Source organism: Coenobita brevimanus, chromosome 14 (genome assembly GCF_032717465.1).
Source record: "Coenobita brevimanus isolate Jiangsu-jjx chromosome 14, ASM3271746v2, whole genome shotgun sequence".
NCBI classification, from domain to species: domain Eukaryota; kingdom Metazoa; phylum Arthropoda; class Malacostraca; order Decapoda; family Coenobitidae; genus Coenobita; species Coenobita brevimanus.
The window spans coordinates 10,532,175-10,559,917 of record NC_136967.1 but is presented as its reverse complement, the minus strand read 5'-3'; the positions used below and the strand labels follow the sequence as shown (position 1 = coordinate 10,559,917).

The 27,743-nt window shown below is 41.2% G+C and overlaps 1 protein-coding gene across 1 annotated transcript in view; it reads left to right on the top strand.

Annotated features, from left to right (window-relative positions):
- The first annotated feature begins 489 nt into the window (after positions 1-489).
- The window catches only part of betaggt-I (geranylgeranyl transferase type-1 subunit beta), a 59,798-nt gene continuing 32,544 nt past the window's right edge, over positions 490-27,743 (top strand). The window contains exons 1-3 of the mRNA XM_080287282.1: positions 490-599; positions 10,562-10,689; positions 26,341-26,557. Of these exons, the coding sequence (XP_080143408.1) occupies positions 499-599; positions 10,562-10,689; positions 26,341-26,557 (446 nt within the window). The 5' untranslated portion in view covers positions 490-498. The remainder of the gene's footprint in view (positions 600-10,561; positions 10,690-26,340; positions 26,558-27,743) is intronic.

The following is a 27,743-nucleotide window of genomic DNA, read 5'->3' as shown; positions in this document are numbered from 1 at the left end:
ATTACCTTTGTTTTAAGGTTTATCTTCTTTCCCATGTGGTCACGCTTGGAAAGTTATCGAAAATAAAGAACCCTGAGACTTTAAAAATATTGTAGAGACTGAACGTCATCCTGGCGTGCTATGCTCAGATTTTTTTCTTTTTTTAGGTTCTTTATTTACCATTCAGTAAAGCCCCAACACTCTGGGGAAGCTATGCCGAGAATAAAATAGAATTAAACAGCTACACCATAAAATTTATCGTTTTCTCTCAGACAATCGTACCTGAAGCTTTAATTCCAGGTTTTGATAAGGATTGTAGTGGAACTAAATTAAATACAGCACCTCCCTGCTAACTCTTTTACGTTTATTAGTCGATAAGTTTACATTAGTTTATCTGATATTTATTTAAGTACCTTATAAAATTTACTACACATAAGAGATTTCCGCTAATATGTGATGTTGCTGAGTGTAGGAGAGTAGGAGCGGTCACCAGCAGTTTGTAAACATCAACAAGACGGAATGTCAGGTGGTTATCAGTTTTTGCGGGCCAGACATGTTAAATATTTGCGAAGATGCCTCCAAGTCCTTCCTTTCAGCGCTGTCACCTTTGATACAAGTCGGTAGGTTGTGAAAAATGTGGAGACATACTATATGGAGAAGCAGGCATGCCCCTGCAGAGTATGAATCTGAGCAGAATTTTGTTAAAACAAAGGCTATTGTTTACATGTGTATTACTTGTGCTTTATTAAATTATGGTAATTCTTTACCAAACAGGCACGGCGATTCCACCTATATTGTAACAAACTGCCGATCTCGGTAATTTTTTACAAGTGCAGAGGGACGTCTTTTTTGGTGAAACCAAGGTATTTCTGATAGTTTTTGGTGTGTTCTGAACGAATCTGACCTTCATTTCTGCCGCAAATCAGTATATTTCAAGATATCACGCCCCCCTTCCCCCCCACAAGAATGGGGGAGATGGGCGAACCCGGGGCTTTTGGGTGGGGGAAATCGCATAATACATTGATCTGCGGTAGAAATGAAGGTCAGAGTAATTCACAGCACATCAAAAACCATCAGAAATACATTGGTTTCACCAGCCATGCCGCGCGCGCCGGGCCGTCTCTAGCCCACTCCCCACCGCCTTGCACCAACAATCGCCTGCCCGCTGTCACCAGTAAACCATTATCTCCTAAGCTAAACTAAGCTAAGCCATAAAATTATATTTTTCCGTGCCAAGAACAATGGGGGACCTGTGGGGAAGCGGGGTTTTGGGTGGGGAACACACGCAAAAACGAGTGATTTCCGACTGAAACTGTTACCAAATTCAAACCGAAAACATTAAAATCCTTCGGAAAAATGAAATTTTAAGCTTCTTAGGGAGTCCGTGTTTGCTAATTGGGGGGCTTCGCCCCCCAGACCCCCCAGCCCTGGCCGTGCTTTCTAACTGGGGGGCTTTGCCCCCCAAACCCCCCCTGACATTAACCAAACCTCATCCAACCTAATCTAACTGGGTGTAAATACGAAATAATGCCTTTACTCACCAGTTTACAGCTCCTGAAGTACTTACGGTAATTTTGCAGGCTTCACAGGTCGTGGCTGGAGACGAACTGACTTTCAAATCCTGTGGGACCCTAGCGTATCTGAAATTCAAATTTGCGCGCCGGTTGTATCAGTTTGAACTTCACGCATGAGCAGATAGCATGTGACGTAACAGTAGACACATGCTTTAGCCCCACCCATAAGCCACGTGAACCGTGACATGATGGTAGACACACGCGAGACAGGACCACAACGCCGCGATGGGTCTCACGTATCGCCAGACTGGGAGTAATTTTTCGGAAAATTTTCAAAAATCTTTTTTCGCGTTAATATTCATTTGCGGAAGTTGTTTCTAGGGTTCAAAATGTTCGCAATGGTAAGATTTAGATATCTGTAAGAGTAAAATTGAGATTCCAAATCCCTGTGCACTTGTAAAATAATACCCCGATCTCAAGGTTTTGGTACTCACCTGGTTGGCTACCCTACTACAATTAACAGTATGGCTCGGTAGGAATCTGCTTTTCAAGAAGTAGGGCAGCCCATACCTGCTGGCACGCCAGCCGCGTTTCCTATATACATCATCATCAGAATAGACTATTGATTAGAGGCTGAGTTTTGTGCCATATGCACGGTAGTTGCACTACTTGAAGGACTTCGAATTAAGAGTCGTAGTTATTCAATATAGTCGAACAGGATGTGACCTAGTTGTGAGTGGAGGGACTTTTTAAATGATGCAACTGAGTCAGTGCTAACAGCATCATCTGAAAGAGAGTTCCAGAGGTCTATACATCTGATGCTGAAAAACCTGCGTCTACACTCAGCTGAAGTGCGGGGCTTGGCCACCTTGAATCTACGGCCCCTGGTGTGAGTTAACGAAGGAAGAGAAAAAGGCTCAGGCGGTGCAATTGGGGACTGGCGATGGAAGATTTTCCAGCATTTAATGAGGTCAGCTCTGATCAGTCTCCCTTTTACAGAATACAGGCCCAGGCTTTTCAGACGGTCAGCATAACTGAGTTCGGACAGGCCATTGATTTGCTTAGTCCATCTGCGCTGTACAGACTCCAGGAGCCTCTGATCTCCGTGGTAGCCTGTGTTCCATACAGGGGAGCCAAACTCCATGATGGGTCTGATGTAGGATTTGAATAAAGTCAACATAAAATCTCGGTCTCGACAGAGGGTGGACCTAAGTAAATTATTTGACAGGCCTGCTGCCTTTTTTACAGTATTTCTTATATGCGAATGAAATTTTAGTGAACTGTCAACCAAGATACCCAAGTCTTTGTGTGTAGTTTCTACGGAGAGCCTGGTGTTGTTCATGTGATAGTACTGAAGTGCGCCAATAGAATTCCAGTCTACTGGGCCTCTCTGACATCGCAGAACAGTACACTTGTCAAGATTAAAACGTACATAAGCAACATAGTTAACTGTTCCATTGTGACTGCTAGAAGTGATTGGAAAAAGACAAAATATGGTATACCTTTTGGGGGAGTTTCAAGGAAACAGCCAGGTTGCCTGCAGCATTGTTTACCTACGATCTCTCCTGCTGGCCGTGATGTTTACCAACCATCACTCCAACTGGACGCATCAGTGTATCCCATCAAAGCAGTGGGAAACTTAACCAGACCTAACCTAACCAAACCAAATCTAATCCAACCTAACCTCACTTGCAGTTGACAACCAGCTTTCAAATTAAAATCTATCTGTCTGACTTGCCAGACGCTACAATCAAATTAAAAATTGCATTAAAAATGTTAAATGGCTATGGCTGGGTATTGGCAGACGTTAGTGGAATATTTACGCATTCTGAAACCTCATTTATAGCATTCAGAGGTAAGTTCATAAAAATCCCCAGTAGTTGTGGTAATCCAGGAACAATAACAAGTAACCTGTGAAAGTCTCATTTCAGTAAAAAATATGGAAAGGCTGTGCCAGTTTGGTAAAGAATTAATTTCCCTTAATATGATTGTAATGTTTACATTATTTTACAGTAAACATACTGATACATTTTACATCAAGCAGCAGAAGCACATTACCAAATCAGTTCTTATTCCTGGTAGTTTTTCATAACTTTTTGGTATTTCTAGGGTGCTAAATAAATGTTTCATGTTAAATATTTTTCCTTTTTTTTATTTATTTATTTATTTATTTTTTGCCAGTCTCTTTCCAGTGTATCAGTTCAGCTTCTCGAATAGAATGGCAAACACTTATACTATCGTATACAAATCCACCAAAATGTGTTGTTAACATCCTAATCATCTTTTAAGGCAGTGCCTGTACCTGTTCCTAACCTAGCAGTTTAACCAAGCCTAGCAATTTAACCAACTTAACCAAGATTGGAGTACCGGTAAGTTTTAGGGTAAATGTACATTTTACTTTAAGCCATCAGAAAGACCTTACCAATTCAATTCCTTTTCCTCCAGTTTGTTTTCTGTATTTTTGTTAATACATATTTACATGGTGGTAAACAATTGTTTCCTGTTGACTTTTTCCCCCTTGTTGTTTGCTTACCTTTAATGATAGTAAAGAGACACGGGAGCATGGCTGATTTACCGTAAATGCCTCCTCTCAGATTATTAGGCTCAGTCTCAGTGTTCCTTATGCCTCACTGATATTTGTTTTTCTCAGGCATTCACAAAAGTTAGTCCAAGTGAATCATATCTACCCAGATGCTTTTACTTTTTGCATTTACTATTTCTTCTTCATTTCATTTCTTTTTTACAAACATTATTTGCATGCAGAATGCTTACTGTTGACATTGTATCACTGTTGAGCTTGTTTCCTTCTTATTATCCATATACAGTATCCCTTTTTCTTTTGTTTCATTTTTAAAGGCTCCAACATTCTTGCATGCGTCAGCCTTGGTCACCTAACGGTGGCCCTGCATTCCACCAGATCTCTGACTGACTCCATCTTCAGTCCTTTACCCTTGAGGTCACACTCAGTGACCTCGTCCGAAGTCTTTTTCGGTCTGCCTCTCACAACCCTACCCCTAACGTTAACACGTCCAACTTTCCGCTCCCACTTATCATCCCCCATCCCCTCCACATGCCCAAACTATCTCAGTCTACCTCACTTCATCACAACACGAATACACTCCTGTCCCATCCTACCTCTTAACTCTTCCATCGTAAACGTTTACTGACGATTATTTATTTTACGGGCATAATGGTAAACTTACAAAAACTTACTTGACTTTTGGTTAGGTTAGGTTTAATTGGTAGGTTGAATTAGGTTAAGTCACCTAATGGTGGCTCTGCATCCCGCCCGATCTCTAGCAGCCTCCCTCTTCAATCCCTTATCCTTGAGGTCACAATCAGTGACCTCATCCCAGGTCTTTTTGGTCTACCTCTCATAGCCCTACCCTTAACATTAACACTTCTCACTTTCTGCACCCACTTATCATCCCCCATCCCCCCCACATGCCCAAACCATCTCAATCTACCTGACTTCATCACAACACCAATACACTCCAGTCCCATCCTATCTCTTAACTCTTCCATCGTAAACATTTACTGACGATTATTTATTTCATGGGGATAATGGTAGACTTACAAAAACCTACTTGAATTGTGGTTAGGTTAGGTTTAATTGCTAGGTTGGATTAGATTAGGTTAGGTTTAGCTAGTTTAGGTTAGGGTAGAGTAGGGTAGGTTAAACTGTTAGGCTAGGAAAAGGTACCAGTACTAAGAGGCAACCAGATTTGCTGGGGTGCCAGGGGAACTTTAAATATATATATCTAGAAGAGTGGCCAATAGAGAAGACATTACCTCAGTCATCAGTGTAGGCTATACAGAGTAAGCCATAAAGTGGTCAGAACTAACAGTGTTACTAGAGTACTGTACTGTATATTGTCAAACTTCATTTTTCCTTGTCTAGGAATTTAAAGACTCGAGGAATCTGTTCAGCCCATTACCTAACCTAGGTCAGGGAAACCAAAGTTGACCTCCCCAAGGACAGGAAATACAGGCAGACCCCTAGATGCGATACCCCGGCATAGCGATGGGGGTAAAAATACCACCCTGCCCTGCTGAATGATAGCCAGATCCCGGTATAATGATGGGTTTTGTTTTTTTCTTAACCAAATTTGATTATATTTTATGTTTAAATTTTGTGTATAGGTTGATTCATAAACTGTTTTAAGACTTAGATTAATGTGTTTTAGTCATAGGTGGGGTGAACATTGTCATTATGAGGTACCGTACAGTTTACATCATCATCATCCGAACCTCCTTTCCCACCCTAGGGCAGGGTGAAGAGTAGCAGTGTCCAGACAGCCCAGATTTGCCCATCCAATGGGCCATGCTTTCATTCATTCACCATTCAAGCCCCTGGAATCCTTGTTGTATCTGATATGCCAAAAACATTCACCATGTACTGTATCTTCACATAAATGTATCCAACAGAGTCAATCTTTTTTTTTTTTTTTTTTTTTTTTTATGTGACCGACTCTGGGCATAGGCTTCACAGCCTGCTTTCAAGGCCCAGTAGTCCTCCTACGTACCGCACACCTCTACATGTCACCACTTCGGCGCTAACACCCACCGTCCATACTGAATACATGCTAGGGCTGTCTCATACAGGACTGGTGTATTGGTATTAGCGGGGGTATTTTTACGACATGTCGGTGGGCCTTCTAGTAGATCAGTAAAGTCTGATTTTTATGAAATTCAAATCCTTACACTGTTCCCTGCCTCAGCGGGATTTGAACCCGGGTCCCTCAGGACTACAGGCCAACTCTCTACCGATTGAGCCACCGCCTCCCCCACATTAAAAAAGGGTGCCAAATCCCTGATCATGTGCTTCTTCTCATAATATTCATCCTGCCAGCTCGATCTCTTGTCAGTCCCCTGCCCTCACCAACTTCCACACCTGGCTTCCTCACACACTCATTCATCATATCCCTCCACCTTCTCCTTGGCCTACCTCACCTCCTCCCTCATTCATATTCACTCAGATATACCTTTTTCACCATTCTCTTGTAATCCATTCTCTCCACATGACCATACCATCTCAGTACACTCTCTTCTCAATTCTGGTGTCCACAGACTTCCTCATTCCACATCTTTCACGAATCACATTATTTCGTATCCTATCCACTCTCTGTACTCCACATACATTCCTCAGTAGTCCCATCTCCACTGCTCTCACTCTTGACATTTCATTTTCATGCCACACCATAGTCTCACATCCATATGTTAAAGCTGGCACTAACACTACTTCATGTAAGCCTTATGCAGCTGCAACACTCAAGCCTCTATTTCTAATCAAGGCCATCATTGCACCAGCTACTTTCCTTCCTTGTGTCACTCTACTTTCCACTTCTTTTGCACATTTTCCTCCCTTTTCTACACTGTACCCAGGTATTTGAACTCTCTCTCCGAGAGAGTACAGTTTACTAAGTTGATTTTTTCCAGACTTATTTTTAAAGATTTTCAGATTTTATTTCTTGGGTGTAAGAGGACGGAGGGTGAGAGACTGACGAGGAGAATTTATGTGAGTGAGGTGGAGGGGGGGAGAGGGAGGGGGAGGCCGAGGATGAGATGGAGGGATGGAGTGGAGAGGTATATGAGAGAGGGGGGTGTGAGTTGGGGGGAGGTCAGTGAAATGGTGGGGGACAGGGCAACGTGGAGGTGATTTGTTTGTGGCCACCCCATACAGGATTAAGGCATCTGGCAATAGATAGATAGATAGAAGTTATAAACTGCTTTTAGGCTTAATTCAGCTTGCTTTTTTAAAGCTACTTAGGGGTTTAGGTTAGGTAAAAACTTGTTTTTGGACTCATTTGGATGGGTTTAGGACTTGGTTGGTGGGGAAACCCAAGGCTCAAAAATGCATCCCTATACTTTACATGTTAAATCTACCCTGAGATAATGATACCCCGCCTAGCGATGGGTTTTTACTTAACCTGTTGCATCATTAAACGAGGGTCAGCCTGTCCAGTAATCTCCTGAATATCCGACATAATAGAGCCAGAGGCATCCCCGGATAGTGGATCCGTCTTGACAGTGGACTTTTCCTCTGGCCCCCCTTGATACATACCCTAACTTTGAAAGCCATTGTAAAAGGCCACTACAGTACCTAGTACAACACTTATTCCTGGTGTTTTACACTATTCTATCTGGTCAAGCAGACCTGTAAACCACGGCCAAGCAATTACCATTAAAAAAAAAAAGCAGTCCCATCAGCCACAGAGCAGTCACTACCGCAGGGCCATATCCTGCAGCGACAAAAAAAAATAAAAAAACATAAAAAAACATGAAAATATGACTCAGCCAGGCAGAAATGCTCACGCCACCATAATTTCCACCTGGATGCAAGCATTTTGTTTGGATTAAATGAAAAAATGTACAAATAGTGGTTTTGAACAGCCAGATCACAGTGTCTGGATAATTGAGGGATTACTGTAGCATATCATGCTGGACTACTATAAATCCATGACTCACAGCCTGCCAGATAACTGAAAACAACCTGAGACTGCTGAAACATGTTGCTTTTCACATGGTAAAGCCATTCTTCCACAATAGCGTCAGTTATTGAAGCTATCATGCCTGCCTTAAACCTCTTCTGATGGCTGCCCAGAAGTGCCTGACCCAAGGAGAAGTGGAAGTACAGTAATCTCTCAATTATCTGGCATAATTCAGCCAACCTCCATGCTGAATAATGTGAAATGCTGGATATTGCATCAGTACCTCCCAATCAGCTATCCATTTGGCATTGAGCTGGATAATGTGTCACTACACCAAGCTGTCTCTCTCAACCCTCTTTCCTAAAAACTTTCCAGCAATATTACCTCTGAGTAAAAGATTAAAATCATGCATGAAATACAATACAGTATTGATACAGTACAAACAGTATAGTACAGTAATACAGTACATAATATAGGGGAAGCGCAGTAGCTCGGTGGTAGGGTGTCGGGCTCGTAATCGTGAGGTTGCGAGTTCGCGCCCTGCCCGGTGGCTGCTGTCCTGGGAGGGGTAGCCGTCTCCTGTAACCCTAGCAGGGCTATATGATCTGATCAGGTCTAGCTCGGGGATTAATCTAAAAAAAAAAAAAAAAAGTACATAATATAATCATAATCATTCCGTATTAAAGTGGGGTTGGTGGAGGATTAGTGCCCCTCCCTGTAAAACAATTAACTCTAAGCCCTTGGCCACCCTGTCTGGGATACATGGCGTCTGGCAATGAATGGATGATGAATGAAAATTCCGTACTCACCTAATGTAGGCATCAATGGAGGGTTGAGTAGTACACAATGCAATATAGTAAAGTGCACTTAATTTCATTTGGTTTGTTGGCAGATGGCTCCCACAAACATTACTCCATAATGGGGGGAATCCACAGGCTGCTTCATTACATTAGGGGATAGCCACTGCATAGGTCACAAATGCACAACCCACAGGTACGTCCTTACTATACAGTGACCACAGGAGAGAATGAGAGAGCAGCGATAGGCTTGGCGCATCAAGTGGGGCGCTCTTGCAACTCATTAAGATTGGCTGGCTTGTTGCAGGGTCTGCCCTCGTGCCAATTAGGTCCTGTGTCTGAGCCAGATAATACACAACACCACCGAGAAATGCATAGTACCTCCGATTGCTTCCCATTTCTGAGCTGGATATTGCCTAATTTCGCCAGATGTTGTTTTAATAGAGCCGAGCAAAAAGTGCCGGATGTTGCATTGGGCCGAATGTTATGATGACAGATAATTGAGAGATCACTGTACCTCTTGGAATGATGAGGCAGCATGTACTATGATTGATGGAGGGTATCAGCAGGTTTATCACAAATCGTACCGTGATGCACCGGATCCTTGTGATACTACTACAGTACATCCAAGAGTGTTAAACACATGAATATGGTCGTGGTATGGGATTCATTTGAATACCACAGTGTTGGGGAATTAATGATGCTGCCCAGGAGCCTGAAAGTGAACCAGCATGTATACTTGTAGTTCTTGTGTGTTACACTCCAGATTCGGATCAGGATTTTTATGGAGGACAGGGCACCATTCCACACAGCTCATTTTATCACCCTGTGGATTTGAATCCCATCAAAAACCTCACTGCGCTAACGAAGAGATCCACGCATCGTCGGTATCCAGGCTGAAGACAGCATTACATTGATTGTGAGTGAGTTTTTCCCAAGATCAACTCCAAAACCTGGCTGACCATATCCCCAAAAGGTGCCCGGAATGTACAGTATCAAGAGGGAGGGCAACATTGCAGGATATTAGAGCACAAGACAAGTGTTCTCAGCATCTGTATTGTTTCTCGTTCATGATAAATTGTTTTTTTTTTCAGTAGCATGTTCCTATCCACACAGGCTGTAAGTGACCATATTTGATCTCATCTTAATCTCATCGTGTTTTTGCCAGACAACTTTATTTCAGCTTAGGATAGATTGCTAGTACTGTAGGGGTTAAAAGAAATACAGTACTGTAATGGTAAGGCAATAAGTCTACTTAGGAAAGATATGTTTGGATATTATAATAGGATACTATGATATCTATCTATTGCCAGATGCCTCAATCCCGTTTGGGGTGGCCACAAACAAATCGCCTCCACATCGCCCTGTCCCCTGCCACATCACTGCCATGCTCCCAACTCACACCCCCCACCCCCCTCTCTCATATACCTCTCCACCCCATCCCTCCATCTCATCCTCGGCCTCCCCCTCCCTCTTCCCCCCTCCATCTCACTCACATACACTCTCTTCGTCAGTCTTTCACCCTCCATCCTCTCCACATGGCCAAACCACCTCAGTGTGTTCCTCATAACGCTTCCTATCACATCCACATCCACACCACAACGCTTCTTTATATCCTCATTCGTCGGCCTGTCTCTCCGTGTAACTCCACAGGATTCTCTTAAATAACTCATTTCCACTGCTTTCACTCTTGACTTTTGTCCTTCCAACAACGTCCAAGCTTCACTTCCGTACGTTAGAGTTGGTATCACAATACTGTCATGTAGTATCTTTTTCACTTCCCTGTTTCTTATCACTGCTTTCAAAGAACTATGATATACAAAATGTGCTTGTCTCACAGGATGACAGTGCTGTACTTTGCACTCTCTGGACTGGACCTGCTTGAAGAATTAGAGCTGGAGGAGACTGAACGCCGTCATATTATTGACTGGATCTATTCCCTGCAGATTCTCCCAACTGAAGATAAAGGTAAGGTAATCCTCCAACCCCACCCTACATATAATGTCATATTTTGCCAAGTGTAAAGTAACTTAGTTTAAAGTACAGTACTTATGATGTGTAACATATTTTGCATGCATTGCTGGTGCTGTTTTTTAATGTCTGTATGTTGCATCACTTGTCCTGTTAGTAATTTTTTTTTTTTTTTTTTTACAAGCTTAAGAGTACCATATAATAGCATCATGTAAACAATCAAGCAAAAGCTGAGATAAGGGTGCTCTTTATTTCTGGTATGGTATGCCTAATATACCATGCAGAAAGGAATTTGGTGTGTCATTCCTAAGATTACAACAAATATGACTATGCTACATTAATACTAACTGGCCTAAAATTGCCCTCTCCCCATCTAGAGTGCTGGGTTGTAACAAGAGATTTACCACTAGGAAATTATACTAGTCTTTCTGCCTATGGGTGCCTTTAGGCTTCCTCTTCTGCAGGACCCTAATTTCTGGGGGGGCTAGGGGGGCTATAGCCCCACAATGTTTTCTGTACTGTATATTGGTTTGTCAAAACTTCAACTAAGATTGCGGATTCAATAACAACTCATGAAATAGATCAAGTTTGTAAGTAAAACATGATGCTATATGTCGAATATTGTCATAAACCTTGTTGGCACAACTATTTTAGACACACCGTGGTAGTGTTATGATGTTTTTCAGTGTTTACGTTGTGTGGTAATGCTGTTTATTCGCTAAATGTTGTTGATAACTCTCTGTTGCCTTTTGTCCTGTGACTTTATTTTCTCTCTATTGTGTGTATAATTGTTTCTGTGTTTTGTTATCATAACTCTATCCACAGAATGTGAGATATACTTGAGTAGCACAATGACCCACAACTGGCTAAACCACACAGTGTGTCTGAGTGTTCATTCTAGGAGACTTGACGGTCTTGATCTGAAGGCGGTTCTGAACGAATTTATTGTCACGACGGAGAGAAGAAAAGCCATGTTTGCTCCTGTTTAACATGTTGAATAAATTTTTATGTTTTCTGCATACCATATGTTGTAATCTGTATGTTTTTAGATCACGGTTTTTATGATGGAATGAAAATGTGTGTGTGTGTGTGTGTGTGTGTGTGTGTGTGTGTGTGTGTGTGTGTGTGTGTGTGTGTGTGTGTGTGGCAAATACATATTATGTTATGGAAGATGACTGACCTTTAATGTGAAAGAAAACAACGTTGGACTTATAAGGCTGAAATTGAAAATAAAAATAAAGAAAAACCAGGAGTGGTTTTGTTGAAAATTTAAAGAATTCTATGGGTGTTTGATCAAATATTTCGAAATTTGATCCAAATTTATCAAAAATAAAATCATAATAGTACTTAGAGTTTGATTATTTTATCATTTCTAAAAGCGTAAAGTCAGGGTGGTATATTTCTACCTGAATCCTACTGCAGACATGTAGGAACAATCTTAATAAGGGTGCAGCATATTGCAACAAAAATGTAAAATGGCCAAATTATTAAACTTAGTCACAGTTTGAGCTGAAAGTTCAGATTGGCAGAGGCTAAACATCCAACTCCATCGCTAAACATACATGCCTCATTAAACAACAACTTTTAGGTAGAATCAAGTGAAAAATATCAGACAGTCTGCAAACTTAAGCGTTTCGGTTTAATTTTAAGTTTGTAGTACAGAGGTATGTACATTTTGTGTGGGGGGCCCCCCCCCCCCCCAAAAAAAAAAAAAAAAATCTGTTGAAAATTACGGGCCTGTTCTGTCTTTTTTTCCTTCATTCTTTCCTCTTCCTTCTGCCTATGGATGACTGTACACTGAGTGACAAGCCAAATGGGTCAATTTTCTGAAAACTACATTTCTCGATCCAGGAAATCAGACACAATCACATTGTAGACCATGTTATTCTGAGTCTATGCCACTCTACATTTGTTTTCGGAAATGTATATTTAACGTAAAAATCCTATATAATATTACCTTGGATCTTCCCCCAGATTCAAACTTTCACATCAGTCTTTCTCCCTGTCACAGCTCACAGGCGCTCCTGGGCGTGACGTCATGCCACGTCTTCAGCGCATGCTTGGACGTCACGGCCAATGAAATTAAAATCAGCCAAAAGGCGGACCAATCAATTCATTGATAGAATTAGGAGATTTTCAAATTTCAAACATCCACAATGGCATCCTCTTGATAGTGGGTGTGCTGTGAGTGAATATGAGGCCATCGCCCTTTTTTTTTTTCTAAGAATAATCAGGAAACTGCGAATTACCTGTGCAGTCATGGTGTTCTGCCTTCCTCCCTGAAGTGTGGAAGTGACCTGCTTTATAGAGAGGACTTTCATCGGTGGTACTGTAAGAATTTAAGGGTTACTTAAATTCAAAGGAGTGGAGGGCATGTGGGTTTAGAGGACTGAGGCTAACCCTTCCACCTCATTCTCCTCCGACAAGGGAGCAGGGCAGTGAAATGGCGGGGGACAGAGCGACATGGAGGCGATTTGTTTGTGGCCATCCCGTATGGGATTAAGGCATCTGGCAATAGATAGATAGATAGAAGGTTAGGTTAGGTTGGGTTTGGTTAATGTTAGGTTTGGTTAGGTTAGGTTAATAATGTAGGGGGGGTTCTGGGGGGGCTTCAGTTGGGTATACAGTTCAACCCATGTCCTCGATTTCGAAACCAAAAATATTTTTTCTTGTCAATTTTAGTGTGGTTTGAATGAATTTGACCTTTGTTTTTTTCGGATTTCACTCGTTTTGGAGGTAGGCTTGGGTAGCCCTATCTCCACAACGCGTGATTGCCGACAAAAATGAAGGTCAAATTTATTCGAATCACACTAAAATTGACCAGAAAATATATTTTTAGTTTCGAAAGGGAAAATGTAGTTTTCCGAAAATTGTCCGCGCAAATGGTTTCCTGTATACCAGAAAACCATTTACTATGCTGGGTGGTAACCATGTCACCAAATTACAGTATTGCACCTGGTGGGGTGGGTAATTAATGCACTGCTATCATTTTGAGCCTGTGTAGGTTTATATCCAAAGGATGGTTGGGGTTTAATGCTCATGAAATGTCACTCGGGGTTGAGTGAGGCAGGTCATTCTCATATTAAATATCAGGACCAACTTGCCTAGCCCTGGGCTAATATGTTCCTCATTGGGCAATGTAGGATTGGATGATGGATGGATGAAAAGATGTAGAACGATAGTACAATAGTGTGATTTTCTGCTAATGAGCTGTGTGAAATTAGCTGCAAGAGGACAAAAATTTGAATCAATTTAAGTTGAAGAGGGTATAATTTTCATAATTTTTCACAGGTGTACTATTAATTTTTACAGTTGTGTTACAGTTTAAAATTATGATATCCAGTTGGAATATAGGACTGTATGTGAAATGTGTGAAAGCATTAAGAATGAAAATTGAACATTGCTGACAAACAAACAAGCAAAATGCAGGGGACATGAAAAGACCAACATAGTTTAAACACTGATAAATGGGATTGAAGAAAGTAGAGCACTGATCAACATGATTGGGTTTGCTAGTACACCAGTAATGAATGTAGTGCCTGAGAATGTACAGTGTACTTTGATGATGAAGTGTGGGAAAGTTGTAGATGGTGATGTGATGTACAGTTCACTATTCAGAAAGAAAAAATATAGTGGAGAGAATGAATTGAACTATATGAGGGATGCCAGGGAGCCTGAATGTGTGGAGTTGTACTAATGGAGTGGATGAGGGCTGTGAGTATGCCTTTGTACAAAAGTATTGATGACAGTAGTGAGTCCAGACATTATTGAGGAATACTTCTGCATAGATCTGTGGGAAAAGCATATGAACAAATAGTAATGGATAAGTTAAGGAATATATCAGAATGTTTGTTGATTGATAAACAGTGGGACTTCTTTTGTGATAGTGGATATGTTGCTTATGAGAATAACTGTAAACTGTTTTCTGTAATGTACATGTGTCAAAATTTTGGGAAAATGATGACATTATTTACTGAAAAGGAGTTCATATAGTGGGGTTCATAAGTTCTAGTTCTTGTTTATACCAGTCGCATGCACATTTTTTCTTTAATACAATGTTTAGCATAGCTAATTGGCCAATGGAAAAGTAACCTGTTGGGTTAGAATCAATAGATATTTGATATTGTTGTAGTCAATGTTCCCAAACATACAGTATATGCTTGACTAACAGTAAATAAATAAAGAATAAATACAATATGAATCATGGCCATATTATATCATTATCTATCCATCTATTGCCAGATGCTTTAAACCCATAAGGGGTGGCCAGAAACAAATAGCCTCCACGTTGCCCTGCCCCCCGCCATTTCACTGCCTTGCTCCCAGCACCCCCCCCCCTCTCACAGATCACTGTAAAACTTAAAACTGGTAATGAAAATTAATATCATGTAAATGAGGCTTCTAGTAATAGACCGGGCTATACGGCACCGCGGCCAAATTTGAGCTGAGGCCACCATATCATTCCCATAACGTCCATTTGTATTAGGGAAGTGAGAGGGTTCCAGAATACAGCCAGCAATATGGTCGAAAATACAGCGAAGTAACACTAACTTTCGCCTGTTTGGGTTGAAGGTGTGGCAGGAGCTGCGACATTCCTATGTGCGAGCGTGACGCGATATACTAAGGCAAATTTTCTATCAGGTAACTCACACCTATGGGCCTTATACACAGACAACATATTGAGAATCGAGATTTACTAATATACATGTAGCGGGCTGTGGGAACTGGCAAATTTGGAGACAGGAGCAGGGCCAGGTATACCATTAGCAGTAAGTTCAAAGTATCTATCAGGTAACCCAACTATGGGCCTTACAGACATTCACCAATAATGAATCGAAATCTTAGTATCAGACCGGGATACATGTACCTTCCCGCCATACTTTGGAGCTGCGCTATCACAAGATGAATTGCATACCATGTGGGTTATGAGAGCCAGTTGTGAGATGCCATACAGTTTTCTCTCCCTCAGTCTGCCTTTAGTCTCTCGCCATGAACAGTGCTATTATTTTTATTGTTATACAGTTAATTTTTTTTTATCTTACTCTTTCATTGTTAATATTACCATTGTCAGTGATTTTTATGTTTACAGAATACTGTCTATGTTTTTTATGTTTACAGAATATTGTCTCCTTGGTTATTGTCAAACTTTTTTGGGTTTGGGGTCCTTCCTATATTGTTCCTTACCTTGAATGCCTCCTTATTATGTTACTAAGCCTATTATCATTTTTTTATTTTTTTGGTGCCATTTTTTTTTTTTTTTTTTTTGTGCCATTTTTGAAGATATTTGTGTTTTCTGGTGTTTTAAAAAACACGCTCAAAGTTATCCGATGTTTAAACTGCTAAAATCAAGTCCAAATACGAAAATGTTATAGCCACTCTGTCTTTAATCAATAGTATGGCACTCCATGGAGATCATATTGAAGTATTTTTAAATTCTGTTCCATATTTCTATGGTTAATAATAGTCAAATAACATTTTATCAGAGGTTCGGTCCGACCGTGGTGCGTGATAATTTGCTTCATCACACAATATCATTTTGAATACTCACAGATAGCATAAGTATAAGATTATTGCAAGGAAATACATATGTTAAGGTACATTCAGAAAAAAAAAAAAAAAGATAACTCTTGCAGTTATAGAGATAGGACAGTTTAAAGGTTGCAAAACTTTGATTGCATTTTTCTCCCCCACCCCCTGGCAGATAGCCTGGTATATTACTAAATGCCTTATGTAATGTAAGAAACTTTGGTTAGAAAATACTGATATTTAAGTTGTAATTCATGGTAGTGGATTCATATGGTAATAAGTAATTCAAGTGACTACTTCATGGGTGCAGATCATACTTGAGAGGTTGAAGAGGGTGAGAGGGAGCTAGTAGTTGCTTTTATGTCAACTGTATTTTTGGACTAGGATGTGTCTTGGAGCATGCAAAACAAGTAAATCAATCCCAATTCTAATCTAGTGGTTCACTTTTCCTTTAGGCAATTATGTTGTATCAGAGAGAGTGGATGTAGCATCATCATCATCATCATCATCATCATCACCCAGACATCCTTTCGCATCCTAGGGTAGGGTGAGGAGTAACACATCCAGATGGCCTAAGTTTAACCAGTCAAATGGGCCACTCTTCCATTCACTCATCTTTCAACCCCCCGGAATCTGAGCCCCATCTGATTCACCCAAAACATTCACCACATTCTGTAGCTTCACATAAACATATCCAGTAGAGTCAGTCAGGATGCTGTCACGTTAAAAAGGTGTGCCAAATCCCTGATCAAGCACTTCTTCCCACAACATTCATCCAGCCAGCTTGATCTCTTGTCAGTCCCCCTATCCTCACCGATTTCCATAACTCTTTTCCTCACACACTTATCCATCATATCCTTCCTCCTTCTATTTGCCTACTTTGCCTCCTCCCTCCCTAAAATTCACTCAGATATACCTTTTTCACCATTCTATTGTTATCTGTTCTCTCCACATGACCATACCACCTCAGTACACTCTCTTCGATAATGGTGTCCACAGACATCCTCACTCCACATCTTTCACAGATTACATTATTTCTTATCCTGTTCACTCTCTGTACTCCACACACATTCATCAACAGTCCCATCTCCACTGCTCTTACTCTTGACCTTTCATTTTCATGCCACACCATAGTCTCACATCCATATGTTAAAGTTGGCACAAACACTCCTACATGTAAGCCTCGTCTAGCTGCAATACTTAACCCCTCAACCGCGGGGCGTCACTTTCGTGACGCTTGGGAGCAAGGGATCATACCGCGGGGCGTCGCTTTTGTGATTCTGTGTTATTTTGAATTCACCTGGGCTTCCAAGTGGAGGCTTGTATCATCCATCAGTACTGCCAATGTCCAACACTAGTCAGCCCTCCTAATCTCATCTGTACTCCCATCCATTGTTGACAATTTAGCCATTTCTCCTCGTTCTTGACTCCCCTCCTTACCCCCCCTCCATCACCCTATCCTCTCGCCTGCCCGGCCGTGCTACACTAAGTAAATCTTCCCTGGAATTTTTCACTGATTTCATCCATTGAAATAAGCCCTATGCCCTATTCTTATACCAAATAATATATACAAGAAAGAAAAAAGGTAAGTGAGAGTGCCATACACCTGGAATTGGCTAATAATCACCTGACAACACCTCATGTGCACTCGTTCGCTAATTTTCGCTGTTTATTTCCCCTTGAAATATGCCATATAATCTATTTTCGTAATAAATATACATATAAGGAGGGAAGAGAGAAGCCTAAGTGATATTTACATTCACCTGGAACTACGTAATTTATAATGTATTGTCTAGATTTCCTGCCAATCATTTCACTGCTATAAATTAGCTGTGCCAAGAGGCTAACGTTGGTAGTAATGAAATTTCCTAGGTAGGCCACCACCCCGGCCCACCCTTATCAGTTCACTCTCATCTTCCAACGTGGCGGTACGTCTGTTCGCTCTTGCTAACTTCAGGGACTTTTCACCCCCATGCAAAGGGCACTGTGACCTTTACCCCCTACTAAACCTCGTGAGGAAAGAGGTAAAGGGCTGACAATTGACAAAAGAGTGACTACGATCTTTCTATTGAGTAAAACAGTGCAAGTGGAATTGTAAATAATGTGTAAATAATGTGTAAACAGCAAGTGAAAGTAATGAATGTAAATATACGTGAACAGTGGAAAATAGTTTTATAAGTTACTTCAAGTGACAGTGCATAACACAGTGTAAATAAAATAGAAATGTAAATAACGTAAATAAAATAGAGAGCGTAAATAGAAATGTAAATGAGTAGTATTATAAGAATACGAGTATATACCCTAGGAGTAATGAAAGTGAAAGTTTCACTCTAGCATGTCTGAATACTATGAGTTATGAGAGTGCAGGTGAAAGTGACATTCACTCTCAATGCTAGTATACAGGACGAGAAAGTGAATGCTTCGTGTTTTACTGAAAGAAATTGAATTCCTACAGTGACAATAAACTAATACTACTGAAGGAAACTTATGGATAAAGACTGTAGATATATATAAGTGTTATATAGTAATAGAAATATAAAGTGTGAGGGGTTTTATGAATAACAAATGACAGAGTACCAAGAGCGAACTAGCACAAGTGCAACAGTCAGACGCGCTTGTAATTTTCATTGCTTTCACAGTGTTTTTTTTTTTGGAGTATGGATCCCAAACTACTTGAAAATCATAGAGTAGTGTTTATAGTGTTAATATCTGGCTGTGGTACTCATATTACGGGTTGTCGGGAAGTGTAAAGTGGAGACTTCGTTACCCAACTTCAGAGGTCTCCACAAGTCCTACGGTAACCGACGAAGGCTCAACAAACATTCCAGGAGAAAGCTGAAGGTATGTTTCACATGGAGAGACAGGCTGACGAATGCGGATATAAAGGAGCGTTGTGGAGTTGATGTGGATGTGATAGGAAGCGTTATGAGGAACACACTGAGGTGGTTTGGCCACGTGGAGAGGATGGAGGGTGAAAGACTGACGAAGAGAGTGTATGTGAGTGAGGTGGAGGGGGGAAGAGGGAGGGGGAGGCCGAGGATGAGATGGAGGGATGGGGTGGAAAGGTATATGAGAGAGGGGGGTGTGAGTTGGGAGCAGGGCAGTGAAATGGCGGGGGACAGGGCGACTTGGAGGCGATTTGTTTGTGGCCACCCAAAACGGGATTGAGGTGTCTGGCAATAAATAGATAGATAGATAGAATTTTAATATTCTAGAACTAATAACTGATTTTTGGCAAATACATTTTGAGAGTCTGTCGGAGCCCAAATAACCCCGCGGCACACGCAAAACATTGGTAAACATGCCCGCGGTGTAGGGGTTAAGCATCTGCTTCTTCTCAAGGCCTTCATTGCACCAGCTACTTTCCTTCCTTATGTCACTCTATTTTCCATTTCTTTTGCACATTTTCCTCTCTTTTCTGTCACTGTACCCAGGTATTTGAACTCTCTCACCAGTTCCAGTCTCTCATCATTCACTGTTACATCACACTGGGATTCATTTTTTTTTTTTTTTTTTTTTTTTTTTTTTTTATAAATAACAGAACGGAGGAAGGAAAAACAAATGGGGAAAAAAAAATAATCCATACACCAGATTACCGGTGTCCTCTATTCATAAAATATCTGTAACAGTTAGACTTGAACAGTTGTGGGTTGAAATTTGGAGGAAAACAACTCTGGGGAAGCGAGTTCCAGAGAGATGCAGTTCGGGGAATGAAAGAATTCTGATAGGCAGAAGTTCTGCAATTTGGTTGAGTGACATTCCAGTCATGAGCGCTACCAGATACCCGTGTAGCACAAGGGAAGGCATGGAGAGGTGGCACCATGGACGCAACTTCATCTGAACATTTGCCAAAGAAATATCTGTAAAATAATGCAAGGGAGGCAACATTCCTTCTTACTTGCAGGGGAGGTAGTTTATATGTAATGGCAGGGTTGTTAATGATTCTAACAGCTTTATTCTGAATTTTGTCTAGTTGTCTTAATGCAACATCTCCACAACCATTCCACAAGGGTGAGCAATATTCAAGCTGAGAGCGCACATGACTCTTATAAATTATAGCTAACTGCTCATTGGCGAAGAAGTTACGGACTCTGTACAATAATCCAAGTTTCTTTGAGGCGGTTTTAGCAAGTGATCTGACATGAGAGGTCCAGCTAAGGGCAATGTTAAGTGAGATACCAAGAATTTCAATACTTTTGGAGATGGGAATATTAGTAGCACTGAAGGTAATGTGCGAATCTGGCAATATCTGTCTATTAGTAAACTGTATATATTTAGTTTTACTAGCATTAACCCCTAAAACGCGGCTGTGTACAGTCGATCCCCCCCGAGTGGCGGGGTTGTATCGCGGTCTGAGTACCTGTAGGAAAATATTCGCCAAAAATCAGAGATTAACCCTAGAACATTATACTTGGTATGGCAGATAGTACTTACATTCAGCTTTCTCCAGAGACAGGTGTTGAGCCTTCGTGGACTACCCAAGGACTTGTGGAGACTTGCAAAGTTGGGTAACCAAATCTTCACTTTCACACCTCCAGCAACCCGGTTTCCCCTCTACCACAGCCTCATTCTGTCACAGTAAACTTTATACTACAACGTAAAGGTAGTTAGGAATCCGTATTTGTACAATAAGCACTGAAAATAAGGCTAAAATCAACGGAGCGTACGGCCGACATGCACTGTGGTGGCGGTCTTCCCGTCACTCAACAAACATTTCCATTTTCACAGCTAAAAACATGTATACTACATTATTTTCAATCATATTACTTCCCAAAAGATCACCACGGCGTGCTATTTATTCTGCCTTACGTCCGCCACTTTATTCTCGTTCCTGTCGGCCGCTTGCACTGACTGGGAAGAGCTAGAACTCGCCATAATCTCACTTTGAAAGCCTGCAGTAAACTGACGCTAAACAGAGGCAAACCGTGAGAAAAAAAGCTAGTGTTACAACTGAGGAAACAAGCGTTTCCTAGTAGCATAAACTGCTTGTGAGAGGAGATCGCAGATTTACAGTTCTGAGCGCTCAGAGCGCTGCCATGTATCACAGCCAGGCTGGCCGGGCCGTGGTGGGGGGGGACGGGGGGAAAACACGATATTTGGCAACAACTGAGGTCAGTAGTACAAAGGTAAAGTATGCTAGTTGTAGCTAGAGGGTGGTGGTACTGATAGACAATACCAGCTGGAGCCTGCTTGCCCGCGGTTATTCAATATTTACTAAAATCGCAAACGCGACGACCCGCCGTCCTGTCCTTTTGGCCGAGCGTCGCAAACGCGACGACCCGCCGTCCTGTCCTTTTGGCCGAGCGTCGCAAACGCGACGATCCGCGTTTTAAGGGTTAAAAGAGACAAGGTTGTTTTGTCCCCATTCACTGATTGTAGCTAGATCTTGATTTATGGAGATGGCTGTACTGAGTTGAGAGGTAGAGATATTAGACTTTGTAAATGGATGTCTGAGTGTGAATGAACTATGTAGTGTTGAGTCATCTGCATATGAGTGAACGGAATTGTGAGTGACAGATAAGAGATCATTAATATGAACCAGAAATAGGGTTGGCGCCAGAACTGATCCCTGCGTCACGCCGGCGTTAATTGAGTGGAAATTTGAATATACATCATCTACTTTTACTCATATTTTCCTGTCACTAAGATAAGAAGAAATCAAAGGAACAAAAGACGTTAGTCCATAGCAAGGGAGTTTGGACAGCAGGGAACGGTGCCATACTCTGTCGAAAGCTTTAGAGATATCAAGAGCTACTGCATGAGTTTCTCCAAAAAGATCAATCAATATGGATGGAAAAGTATTGAATATGAAGGCAGATGGAGTAGTTGGTGTGTGGGGTGTGCCAGCAGAAGTGGATGAGAATGGCAGTGCTCTAGTGGAGATTTGTGCTGGGAAAGGGTTAGTGATAGCCTATACCCTCTTTAGACACAAAATGATCCACAGGTATACGTGGCAAGTGATGAGAAGGGTGGGTGGTGAACTGAAAGAATGGAAGGCAGTGACTGATTGTGTGTGGGTGACAGAATGAGAAGGTATGTAATGGATGCAAGAGCATACAGAGGTTGGGGGAGTGGACTTTCTGACCACCACTTGGTTGAGGTGAAGGTCACAGTTCAAATGCAGTGGAGGAGTACTGTAGAAGGAGGAAAGAACAGAAGGAAGTAGTCCATACATGGAGGGTAGAAAGGGTGCAAAAAGATGGAAAAATGGCAGAATATAAGAGAGAAGTGGAGGAGCGATCAGGGAAATATGATTTAGAGTGGATGGGGGAGGTGGAAGGTGTGTGTAAGATATTTACAGAAGAAATCTGTGCAGCATGTGAGGTGGGATGTGGGGTGAAGAGAAGACAAAAAGGGGTGCAAGGAACAGCTTGGTAGAATGAAGAGGTGAGACAAGCTGTGGCACAAAAGAAGAAAGCATATAGTGAGTAGATGGGAAGCAGGGACGTGGAGGATGTTGAGAGATGGAAGAGAATTTTGTGTAGAGAGGAAGAGAGGTGAAAAGATTATTTAGAGAGAGGAAGAGGAGAGTGGATGAAGAATTTGGAAGGAATCTGAGTGTAAAGTGGAGGGAATGTAAGAAAATGTTCTGGAAAGAGGTAAAGAGAGTTAGACGGCAATAAAGAAATTAATCGGAGTGAAAGATATAGTATATTGCTAGTGAAAGAGAAAAAGTAGGCAGATGGACAGATCACTTTAAGGAAGTGTTAAACATAGAAAATGAAAGTAATGCAAGTATGAGTGGCTGGGGAATGGCTCTTAGAAGGAGGGAGGTTAGAAGGGAGGAAGAGACCAGTGGGATGAAAGTAGTGGAAGGATTGAACAAAGTCAAAATGGGGAAAGACCCAGGAATTTTTTGGTGAAATGCTGAAGCATGAGGGAGAGATAGTGGTCGAATGGATATGGAAGACATGCAGATTGGCCTGGGAGGAAGGTAGAGTCCCAGAGGATTGGAAGTCAGGTATGATTATTCCCTTGTACAAAGGAAATGTGGAAAAAGAAGTGTGTGGTAATCATCGAGGCATTTGTCTTTTTAGTGTAATAGGAAAAAGTATATGGTAGGATACTTACTGACAGAGTTTGGAAAGTAACAGAGGAATTAGTTGGAGAAGAACAAGGAGATTTTAGGAGGGGAAGAGGCTGTCTAGATCAGGTATTTATTCTTATGTCTGTAGTGAAAAAGTTTCTAGAGAAAGGAAAGAAGTTGTATGTGGCATTCATGGATTTGGAGAAAGCACATGACAGGGTGGATTGACCTGTGGAAAATATTAAAAATATATGGTGTAAATGGGAAGTTGTTGAATTCTGTGAAGAGTATGTATGAAGGTGCTAAGGCTGCAGTGTGTGTGGATAGTGAACTTAGTTAATTTTTCTGTCTGAACGTTGGATTGAAACTAGGATGTGTTATGTACCCATGGTTTTTCAATCTGTACATGGATGGGGTTATAGAAGAGAGACAAGGTAGGGCAGCGAATGTTGGAACAGCCCGAATGAAAGAGGGCAGTGTTTGGAAACTTCCTGTACTGTTGTTTGCAGATGATACTGTATTGTTAAGCAAAGACAAAGGGGAACTGCAAGACTTGGTTAATTAGTTTGGAGAGTGTGTAAGAAACAGAATCTAAAGGTGAATGTAGGGAAGAGTAAAGTTATGGTCTAAGAGAAATGAAGTCACTGAATGTACAGTGAGGTTGGATGACGAGGAAATGGATAATGTGAGTGCATTTAAGTACAGTGGACTCGCACAGTGCGCTAGTGGATGGGCGGTCCACATCCTCACACACTGTGTTTTAATTTACTGTGAATACATACTCTTATGGGAAAAATAACATATGGGCAGGATCCCCTCAAACCTTCATATTTTTTTAACCTTAGAGATATAATAAAGGGAAAATTTTTTAACCATATAGTACTGTACAGTATACTACAGATATAGCTAAAATAACAAAAGTATCGTCAGTTACCTTAAGAACAGTAGACAGCAGGCCTGATGGACTTGAATAGCAGGGGTTCTGAGGCATGGCAACACACTTAGAGTCACGAGTGCCCCTGCTGCACCACGCATTGTATTATTCCAGGTTTTGAAAAAAAAAATTCAGCAACAGTCATTATGGTGGGGGTTGCAGGTATGCCAGGTGAAGCAGGTGAGTCAAGTGGGGCTGTGGAGGTGGAGGGGGCAGTGGCTGGTGAGTAAGGTGGGGCAGTGGAGGTGGAGGGGATGGTGGTGGGCTAGTCAGGGGAGGTGGTGAGGGGAGGATCCTTCATCTCCTCCTTGCCACGTTGCACGTTTTTGGCAATTTCCTTCATCTCTTCATGTTTGTCTGTTTAATTCTTCATCATGACATGGACATATTTGCAGTATAACAAGTTGGTATTTGCGAAATAACCGTTATTCAGGTGAATCCAAACGTTATTATAGAAACTGGGTATCTATTCTAACTTACTGTTATTGCCGAAAATGTGTTTGTCAGAGTCATTATTGGCGAGATCTTACTGTAGACTCCTCTTGAGCACCTTCCCCACGAGCCTTTAACATCACTATGGGTGCATTGTGAGGGGGGGAGGTCACGTAGTCTGGGAAAATAGCGGTTTGGGGCCACTCCTTGCCTCTGCCTCGCGTATTGTGGGCTGAACTCGCTCATTCAAAGTTTTATGGTTATGATTTTTGGTCACTTGTGTACACTGCAATTCGTGCACTGTGATCATGCGTACTGTGCGAGCCCACTGTACAATACTCGGGTAGTGTGATGAGTAAGAATGGAAGTTTGGGTGATGAAGTGATTGAAAGGGTACAACAAGGAAGAAAGGTTGCAGGTTCTTTGAAAGCATTGATAAGAAATAGGGAAGTAAGCATGGAAGTAATAACAGTACTGTATGTGATACCAACTCTTATGTATGGAAGTGAAGCTTGGACCTTGTTGGAAGGACACAAGTCAAGAGTGAGAATAGTGGACATGAGTTATTTGAGAGGGGCATGTGGAGTTACATGGAGAAACAGACTGACAAATGAGTAAGTGAAGGAGCATTGTGGTGGGGATGTGGATGTGATAGAAAATGTTAGAAGTGTATTGAGGTGGTTTGGTCATGTGGAGAGGATGGAGAGCAAGAGATTAACGAGGAGAGTGTATGTGAGTGAGGTGGAGGGGGGGAAAGAGAGAGGGGGGAGGCCAAGGATGAGATGGAGGAATCGAGTGGTTTGGTCATGTGGAGAGGATGGAGAGCGAGAGACTAATGAGGAGAGTGTATGTGAGTGAGGTGGAGGGGGGAGAGGGAAGGGGAGGCCAAGGATGAGATGGAGGGATGGAGTGGAGAGGCATATTAGAGAGGGGAGTGTGAGCTGGGAGCAGGGCTGTGAAATGGCAGGGGACAGAACGACATGGAGGCGATTTGTTTGTGGCCACCCCTTACGTGATTAAGGCGTCTGGCAATAGAGAGATTGGTAGATAATAATGGATTCTTTACAGTATGTCACAGCAACTACATCTGTGAGAGTAAACATAAGTCTTGCTGTCTGTTGATACCGACAATGGATTTCTTTTGAAACCACACTTCTATATCATTGATCTGGTTGGATGATATTTATACAAAGGAGTTTTTTTTTAAGTACAGTATTTTATTGACTGTCCTGTTAGTACTGTAATTACAGTATGAAGATGTTTGTCAAGATGTGCCTATGAGGTTTAGCCAGGATTTCAGGGACTTCGTGAGTGAATGAGGATGTCACCCATGTCATTGGGCATGCTATGAATTTGTTCTCATGCTTGCCCTTTTTTTTTCTTCTTCTTCTTCTTTTTCTCTGAATCCTTCCTTACCCCTCCCCCAATGGGTGGGGAAATGAGTCAGGATGATAATAATGGTGATATTTTTGCAGTTGCATACACTTTTCTTCAGTAAAAAAAAAAAAAAAAAAAAAAAAAAAAAAAATCATTATAGTTAATGTTAATAAACAATGATTCTGCTGATGAAGATAAATGTAAAGTTTAATACAGATAAGAAAATAACAAAGCTCTGTTTATTCTGGTATTTAAGAATATCATCTGCAACACTGTACTTTAATTGCACCAGTAGATGCATCTAATGATAGGAATATAAGGGTCAGTAATGCTTGTTGTTCTTGCCCTGCAGACCAGTTGGCTTGTGCTGGGTTCAGGGGAGGAACATCACTCCGTAGCTGTCATAGTGCAGGCACCTGCACTGATGTTGTTTCTCTCTTTGACTGTGGGCATATCACCATGACTTACACAGCCCTTGCTTCCCTCATCATATTGGGTGATGACCTCAGTTTAGTTGACAGGAAAGCAGTTCTAGCACATGTAGCCACACTTCAGTGTCCTGATGGCAGGTGAGCAGAATCATGTTTTTCCATAATAGCTTATGTTTTTATAACAAGTAGTTTACTAAATATGTTTTTGGCTATGCATTATACAAGAATATATTATATTCTCTAAAAATGTAAACTGTCTGTCAATAGATAGTTTACATTTTTAGAGAATATAATATGTTCTTTTATAATGCATAGCCAGAAATATATTTAGTGTGTTAAGAAAGCTTTAGGACTTTTCATTGAGTATGCTGTTTCAGGGATCACTGCAAGAGTTGTAAGAAAAGTTATCCTTGTTCCAAAATTGTTGGCTGTGCAGCAGTCATCTTTTGTATTGATGTACTGTTGATTGGCTAAGTAGGGTAGAGCATGGTCATTAAAATTGGTACGAAGCAGTTCCTTTAATTTGGCACCTTGAAAACTGAAGAAGGGGTGGGATTTTCATCTGTACGCTTTATTGTACAATACTCATGCAGCTATTAGTATGAACTCTCATTGTAACCTATGGATATGCTGTAGACTACATCAGTCATCCTTACATTGTATTAGCATTTATAAATACATCACTACTTAGCTATTGATAAACTTGATAGTAAAAACATACAAAGTACAATACAGTAATGTGTATCATACTATTTAAGTTTTCCTGAAGAGCTTCTGTAGTTACCATTGGCTGTGCAGTTTCTGGTGGATTAATGATGTTTTACAGAAGAGTGTATTTTGCACTAGCCACACTAAGTGCATTTAAGCAAGGCCATTTTCTTTCTACAGAGGTCAGTTGTACAGTCAGTTACAGTTGAGTTAATGTATACTGTACCACGTGTTCGATTAATGGACTTTCACTCTGAAATATAGTATTGTGTTTAGAATTTTTTTCTGCAACATGATGTTAAAGATACATTAATGACTGTAGTTGCATACTGTACAGCCAAAACTGCTATTCAGTAACTCTGTAATTCTGAACAGTATTTGTCAGTGTATTCTAGCACTGTAGATTTATATATATATATATATATATATATATATATATATATATATATATATATAATGAGTTATTTAAGAGGAGCCTGTGGAGTCACATGGAGAGATAGGCTGACGAATGAGGATATAAAGGAATGTTGTGGTGTTGATGTGAATGTGATAGGGAGCGTTATAAGGAACACACTGAGGTGGTTTGGCCATGTGGAGAGGATGGAGGGTGAAAGAC